At 43.1% G+C, this 8,305-nt stretch overlaps 2 protein-coding genes across 2 annotated transcripts in view; one reads left to right on the forward strand and one right to left on the reverse strand.

Annotated features, from left to right (window-relative positions):
• The window catches only part of LOC108792740 (centromere protein H-like), a 51,003-nt gene that overhangs the window by 34,930 nt on the left and 7,768 nt on the right, over nt 1-8,305 (forward strand). Inside the window, exons 8-9 of the mRNA XM_018563582.1 lie at nt 1,568-1,619; nt 7,832-7,989. Of these exons, the coding sequence (XP_018419084.1) occupies nt 1,568-1,619; nt 7,832-7,989 (210 nt within the window). The remainder of the gene's footprint in view (nt 1-1,567; nt 1,620-7,831; nt 7,990-8,305) is intronic.
• The window catches only part of LOC108792739 (ADP-dependent glucokinase-like), a 54,813-nt gene that overhangs the window by 4,604 nt on the left and 41,904 nt on the right, over nt 1-8,305 (reverse strand). The window contains exon 9 of the transcript XR_001941585.1: nt 6,782-6,786. The gene's annotated coding sequence lies outside the window, so the exon portion shown is untranslated. The remainder of the gene's footprint in view (nt 1-6,781; nt 6,787-8,305) is intronic.

Here is an 8,305-nt window from a genome sequence, read left to right on the forward strand (position 1 = left end):
GGGGGGGGGTGCTGTATGAGCAGCGGCGGGTCAGTCAGGGGAGGGGGGATTTTCCGAGAAGCTGCGGGGGAGGGGGCGGCGCTGCTGCCTTGCCTAGGGCAGCAGCAAAGCTGGGCTTGCTGCTGCATACCAGGATTGTGAAGGTTTTTCTCCACAAATTTGAAGGCATTTGGACAAATGACCTCCCTCTTTCAACCTCAACATTGAGTGACAGTCACGGCTCTCTGCAGGGAGATGATCGTGAAGTGAACAAGCGACGGTATGTATTCGCTCACTTCCCAATCTATTGAGCCGACGTGTGACAGTTTGATTGTCACACGTCGGCTCGAACTATGAGGTTGAGTGAAAATCACTCACCTCATAGTTCTCCTTTAACATCAATGCATTTCGTCCACCTACGTGTGGACTTTCTCAAGGATGGTTAAGTCCATTTATACTTGTGGTGCACATAGATCTGCCCCTTCCTTGCATGAACTCAGCCAACAGGCAACTTAACCCCCTTACAATCCCAGATCACTATCATTATACCTGCTATTTCGATATGACCGGGAGAAACGCAAAGATCAATGTAGACTAACCTCACACATCTACTGAATCCTACATGGGCTAATTGTCACTAAGCCCCTTAGCCACTATAGCTATCCCAAAATGCATATCCTAAAATAACCACACTGTGGGGATGCATGCACAATGCATGACATGCAGTAAGAAATATATGACCACAGGCACTCAGAATGAAGAGAGCCATATTGAAAGATCTTTGGTGGTATGTACCATGCATGTGTCCCTGCAGCAACAACGTACAACATGAAAAACAAAATGTTTATTTACTACCATAGGCATTCAGAAGTGAAAAGGGCAATATTTAAAAGTCTACGGTCGTATTAAAAGGGGACAAAGTTTATTTCTTAGGCACAGCACGGAGTTCTAAAAAATACTTGAAAATAGATAGATTCGGCAATTATGGTAATCGGTGTGCTGCAGAATATGAACCTAAGGACATGAAATGCGTAGTGTTTTATATTTATTTTATGATACTGATAAAGCATAGCCAAAACTTTTTTTTTTTTTTTAAGATAGGGAGGGGTTAAAAAAAAAACAACTCTGCCAAGTTTTTTGTTTTTTTTTGCGGTCTGTGGGGAAATTTCCTTTCACATCCTGTTGCAACAGGGATGTAGAGGGAACAGGTGTCCTTATTGGAAGATTTCCCCATACCTGTTGTTCTTGGGACAACTCTAGCAATTTGATTTTAGGCTTTTTGGCATTTGCAATGGTCTCCAGTACAAATAGAGAAAACAAATCTCTCCATCCCATGAAAAAAACTGTTCCTTCTGCGCTCATTGTGTGACCCAAAGATCATATGGGCTGGCTTCGTGGAGCACGATAGGTTGTATCAAGATTTTAGAATTTGTATAAGGTCTATAGATCGCAATCCAATTGTAACCAATCACTGTGGGATGTGGGTGCATGTATGTATGTATGTGTAATATATAGTGCAAAAAACCTTTACTAATCAGGGATATTTTGAGCAAAGTGTCTGATATTTTTCAAATTTTCATAATTTTAGAGTAACAGACAATTAGGACAGCAGCTGACTGGTTTGCGTAAAAGAAGATTGGGTAAGTAGCAAACAATGTTGTATTTCGTAAATGTAATATACTGAGGAAAATTTATCAAAACTGGAGCAGACAAAATCTGAGGTGAGGCTGGAAAACCTTTTTTCAGAGCGAATGAAAATGTATGGATTAGTGGTGGTTTTGTACGAAAAAAATCGAAGCAAGAACACTGCACATGCGCAAATGAAAATGTGTTCTGTCGCTCGACCAAATTCAGAGAGTTGGTATTGCTAATGAATAATTATAGAAATCAACATTGGTCTGTGCTTGATGGGCTATTTGAGCTAGAATCAAACAAGGGTTCTTGGCAGCAACGAAAATTTCCTTTCGAAAATCTAAAGGTGTTTGGCCAGCTAAAGACTTCAGTAGACCTCCAATTAAGGACTTCTTTCCTTTTTTTTCCATTGGGTTTTAGTCCCACCTGCAGAAGTAGGTTGCTAGGTACAAACAAAAGGACAGCCCAGGGGCAGCCCCTGCTGATGGCTGAATCCCCTGTCTGCTAGAACCAACTCAGTAACAAAGCAGTAAAAGTAGAAGCTCTCCAACAAAGTCAACAGCCCAGGCAACCAGAGGTGTGGGTGTTGTGGCTTTGTTACGATATCTGGAAATCCGTGCCGGATTTTCTCTTTGCTCCCTGGTGCTGGGCTGTCAGTCTCTGATGTTTCACAAGGCTGCAGCCAATCTGCACTCCTCCTCCCCTATTTAGCACTACCTCACTTGTTGCTCTTGGTTTGAGCAACAAGTCTCATTCCTTGTGCCGGACCCCTTGTTTCTCTAGTGATCCCTGTGATCGTCATTCCCTGGGCTTATCTTGGATCCCTGTGCATCTCGCTTCCCTTTACCAGCTGGTTCCCCTTTTTGGCTTAATTTCCTGCTTCGTTCTCAGTGTTCCTGCTGTAGTCTAATTCCAGTGTGTACCTTTGAATATCCGTGACCGTGACAATCTTTCAGTGAACATAGAGTAAAATATTTTATAATGAGTACACAAAAATCCTTTTTCTTTCATCTGTTAATTGAAGGACAGCATAGATCTGTAAATTTTGAAGAAAACAGTGTCTATAGAGGAGTGAGCCTGAAAAATAGAGAAGAGTATATAAGGAGCCCCCCTTTAACAAGGACATTTGAAGGCCTGCAACACCTTGCAGCTAAAACAAGCATGCTGAAACAAAACAATACCAACATTGTAAAACCTTGTGAAGTTATAGACAGAAGACCAAGTTTCTGCTTTAAAAACCTAAAAGACTAACACCTGATGGTGAAAGGCCAAGGACATACTCACCCCTCTCGTGGAGTAAGCCATAACTGGGAAAGGAGGTTCCTGATGCTGAATGGCATACGCCTGCACTATCATCTATTGAATCCACTAGGAAATGGTAGCAGAAGAAGCCTCATGACCCTTCCCCAGACAAGGGTCATCCATGACAACATACGCAGAATCTGTCTTCCTAAAGCATGCCATTCAGACAGACTCTGACCACATCAGCAACAGAAAGACAACATCCTCATTTAGGTGAAAAGTAGATGATCACTTTCAACAAAAAAAGAAAGTCTTGGGTGCAGGATCACCTTATCATTGTGCAAGACAAAAGGAGCTGATAAGGCCACTGGTTCCAAAATTCTCTGAGCTGAAGCAGTTCAGATCCTCTGGAGTCAAGGGGGTTTAACTGGAAAAGGGACATGCATCATCTATTGGACAAAGGTGCAGATGATGGAAAAGGAGGTCAAGCAACATTAAAGCAGGATAGCCTGCCCCTTGTTAGTACACATAGCTAGATGTTGATCAACTACCTGATTAAGGAAAGTCGTAATCCTGGCTACCAAAAAAGCCCATGTTGCATCCCTAAGGACTCGCCAACCAAAGTACGCCTTCTTTTGTGGTAATCTTAAGAGAAGTAGTTTACGAGCCTTGAGCATCATAGGGATCACTAAGGCTAATAGCCCCCCTGTCCTTAACACTTGGTCTTCAACAGCTAAGCCAGTAAAGCAGGATGGAAGATTGTTTCTTGTGACAGACATTCTTGATCGAGTGGCAGATGCCAAGAAACATCTCCAACTAGGCAGGTCATGTCCTCTTCCCAAGTTCTTCAAGGTCGGTTCAGGGTCGCAAGCATCACTAGAATCCCTTCCATTTCGAGCCTGCAAAGCAGCCTAGGAAGGGGTTACATAGGAGGAAAGGCATATATAAAAGTGTAGCAACTCCACAGCACCACCAGTGCATCTATCGTATCTGTTCAAGGGTCTCTTGCCCTTGCCATGAACCTTCCCACTTTATGGTTAAGCTGGGATAACAGTAGGACCACATCTGGTGTCCCCCCACCAGAGAGAAATTTGTTGAAAAATCTCTTGGTAAAGTGACTATTTTCCCTGGACCGGGCTTTGTTGACTTGTATAATCTACCTGTTGTCTACTCCTGGAATGTTAACCATAAAGGGCAACACTAAGGGCTGGAATGTGACTCCTTGACCAATGTATAATGCAAGACATCTCCAGTGCTCCTCCTTGATGGTTAACGTATGCCATGGCCATTATATTGTCTGACTAAACACTTATGGGATGTCCCTTGAGGCTGGTCCAGTGCAGGAGAGGAAGCCAAATCACTTCAAGTTCTAACACATTGATGGAGAGGAGGCACTCCTCTCTGGTCCAGAGACCTTGAACTGATACCTGTCCTAACACACACACTCAGCTTCGCAGGCTGGCATGTTACAGCAAAGCAGAAAAAACAATTTCCTGACGAGGTATCAGAGTTTGGGGCAAGCCTCCATGAGGAGCAAGACTTCTTCACAAGCTTGGCAGGTTTGGACTGCCAGGGGCGCTTAGTGCCTGAGAAGAGATCTTGTCAAAGTTACCTTGTGCCTAAAAAAAAAAAAAAAAAAGACACTTGTGTGATAAAATGAAAGACCCCTTTGTAACACGGTTCTTTTGACTTTTTTTTTGGGTACAAACTTGGTAAGGTTCTTGATGATCTCATTAACCTTTGCACCAAACAAACAGCCACATAACACATTCTTAAGGCCTTGTGCTAACTGCTCTATCAGTTCAACATAGACAGGGTACTCTGTTGGCCAAACCCTAACATAGGAGTTTTACAGATTATATCAGTGTGGAATGTGCAAAATTTAAGCAGATACCAGTACCAGTCTAAGTAGCGATCCACTGACGGTATACATGGATGTCACCATGGCCTTGGCCTTCCTATCATTCATATCCTTAATTGAAGGTGATTCTTCCACCAGACGGATCATGGCCTTGTGGAAGCGGAACTATTCCCAGCAAATTTAGCTGTTACTCTACATTCAGCGCATGCTCCTGGTGATAAATGTCACAGTTCCTAGTGTGCTTATGTTAGCTCTTGAGTTAACTTTCAAGCCCTCAAATGGCTGGGGTCATAGCTGATCACACGTGCAGCACTATGACAACTGTAGATTTAAACAGAGACTAAGATGGCTCCGTCCTTGGCTGTAAAGTATGAGGGTTTAGTTCTTCTGCTGGTGGGGAAGACTATTTTTAACAAATCCTTTCATGAATAGATAATTGACCAAAAAATGCTTTGGCAAAATGAAGGCTGTGCTACATATAGTGCTCTTTATTCACCCCCAGTGAATGGATAATGCAGGATCTGCACTCACCAGAAATAAATGATCCCTTTGCAGGATGGTCATATATAGTTTAGTGTGGTGTTGGCTTCCTGGCTTCATCTCAGTATCCCCTCACTTCAATTAGCAGTATCAGTAACGATCCAGGATATCCCAATCAGTCTCCCCAGTGTACTCAAAAAGGAAACAAATAGAGCCTCATCGCATACTGTGTAAAAAAAACGGAAGGAAATATGGATAAAACTACCCGCATGGCCAATAAAAAGAATCGCAAGCGCAGTCCGTCCATTCAGAGTCTCCCTCCACACTGCTCACGGGCATGATGACATCACCATGTGCACCGCCTATCGACGTGTTTCGTCACCACCTCTGGATGGCGTACATGCGGATGCCGACAAGTCCCTGCATTTTATAGCAACACTAAAGCGTAATCTGTTTTTCAACCATTAGGTGTCCTCATAGTACATAAATGATATCTTCTCAAAATACATAACAAGTACATACTGTATGTTCAAGTGCCCCCGATTTGTTTGTTAGACTTCTGGCATTCTTGTACATACATTTGAGTGTGGTGCTATTGTTATGCGTTTTATTTTGGCTCATTCCTGAAGTGCAACTAATTCCTGTATTTGACCTTGGCACTGCTTTGGAGGTCCTTCTCTTTATCTTGGCACCTAAATCCTTGAAAACTTTTTTTTTTAGGACACTCCTACAGTGCCAACAATTTTGCATAGTGCCGCACAGTGTCTAGCAATCCTCACACTGCCCTAATAGCCTTCTCAGTGACCAACTGTCCACATAGTGTCAAGTAATACTCACGGAGCCCCTGCAGCACTCACCGATTCCCAGCGGTACTCACAGTGCCCAGCAATACTTGGTGTATAGTAATACTTAGAGGGGAATTTATCAAAATTGGAGCAGACAAAATCTGGAGCAGTTGCCTATGGCAACCAATCAGCTTCTTTCTTCAGTTTTGTTCAGTTAAGATTTGAAAATGAAAGAGAAAAGCTGATTGGTTGCCGTGCGCAGCTGCTCCAGATTTTGTCTGCTCCAGTTTTGATACATTCCCCTCTTAGTGTTTAGTAGTACTCCCAGTGCCCAGCAGTACTTGCAGTGCCCAGTAATGCTCGTAGTGTACAGTAATACCCAGAGTGCACAGCAGTATTTACAGTGACCAGTAATATTAACAGTACTCCAGTGACCAGTAATACAGTGCTCAGCAGTACTCACAGTGACCAGTAATACTCAATATGCCCCAGCAGTACTTACAGTTCCCAGCAATACTCGCAGTGCCCAGTAATACTCGGTGCCCAGCAATACTCACAGTGCTCAGTAATATAGTGCCCAGCAATACGAAGTGCCCAGCTCTCACAACTCGAAGTGCACCAGCGGTTCTCAGTGCCTCAGCTGTCATCCTCTGTCATTCCACTCCATCTCCAGCTCAAATAATTGCTTCTTCTCGTGACCGCGTACCAGACTTGTGAGCTGGCTGCAGCTCGCAACTGGCCAGAGAGCCGGTACTTTGAGACCACTGGCATAGTGCCTTCTCTGTATTCTTTGCAATTCTACAACATCTGATTTGTATATTCAAGATCTGCGCTTACTTTGCCTCTTTTAATAAAAAAAAAGTATCTTGCTCACACTAGAAACTATAGATTAGGGGGCTCAAACTCAATTTCTCGGGGGCCACTGGACAAATCTTTTAGTCCCGTGGTGGCCGCTAGTGTTAATGTATGCACGTTACAAGCGGCAACTGTCACCCATTCAAGTTAATGATCGGGTCACAGCTGCTGCATGTAAACGCCTGCACACCGCATGTAATCATATAGGAAAGGATTACATGCAGTTAGGAATCAATCACTCTCCCTGGATACACAATTGTGTATACAGGGATAGTGATTGTTTTTGTAACTGCATGTAATGATATCCCATATGATTACATGCGGTATGCAGGCGTTTACATGCAGCAGCTGTCACCCGCTTATTAACTTAATTGGGTGACAGTTGCTGCATGTAAATGCCAGATTAGGGATTCCTGTGCAGTTTGTGACACAGGAATCCCTAATCGCACCTGAAATATAGGTGTGAATGGGGCCTAATATACATATATACACACACAAAGGAGCTCAGAACTGTCGGAGCTCTGGCCGGAGCTGACAGGAGTAGCTCTGTGGTCTGCATCCAACACAGATGCAGACCGTGTAGCTGCTCCCGCAAGCCAGGCACGCGGTCCGTGTCTGTGTACCTGACTTGGATGCGGGCCACATAGTATTGGCCCGCAGGTCGGTACTTTTAGACCCCTGCTATAGATTAACATTGCTTGCCATTTATTAAATTTTTCATCTATAAGGACACTCGGATACTTCCATGCCACTGATTTTTCCATAGATTATTAAAAGTTCAGGCACTCTACAATTCAGTGTTTAATGTTTATAAACCGAAAACTTTCTACTACAAATTGATTTGATTTTTTTTTATGCATCATTTCATTTATCGTGTGAGGGAGGGCTGTGGAAGACCATGAAGTACGCGGACCAGAGCCTAGCAAACACTAGGCCCTCTTTTATTGTTAAAAAAATAATAATAATTTGATCTTTATTTTCCATTTTGTATTTCCAGAAATTCGGATCAGACAGCAGGATCTCTTTCGAAAGCTAAGATACTCAAGAAAAACTGACCACAAAATCCATGATATAGAAATGAAGGCTTTTGCTACAGAAAGAGAGAATTTAGAGAGTCTTTTGAATGAAGTTATTATACTCCAAGATGTTTTTCAGGTAACTTAAAAAAAAAAAAAGAGCTGATATTAACTGGCAACCCTGTATCAATGTTTTTCAGGTTCAAGTAGGTCTTTCTTGCTTAACCCTTTCGCTGCCACCGACGTAATTCATACGGAGGAACAAAAGTGTTCCCGGCTGGCCAGCTCAGTATGCCATACGTCGGTGGCATTTGCAGTTTTGCTATAAATTCATGGTCGCTTTAGCGACCATAAGCTTATAGCAGAACTGTTCAGCAGCCTGTCCCCTTAAAAATAATAGCTGTCATCAGCGGCTCACAAGCCGCTGATGACTGCTATTAACAAAAATACCAGGT

Source organism: Nanorana parkeri, unplaced genomic scaffold (assembly GCF_000935625.1).
Source record: "Nanorana parkeri isolate BGI_ZX_2015 unplaced genomic scaffold, ASM93562v1 scaffold677, whole genome shotgun sequence".
Lineage (NCBI taxonomy): Eukaryota > Metazoa > Chordata > Amphibia > Anura > Dicroglossidae > Nanorana > Nanorana parkeri.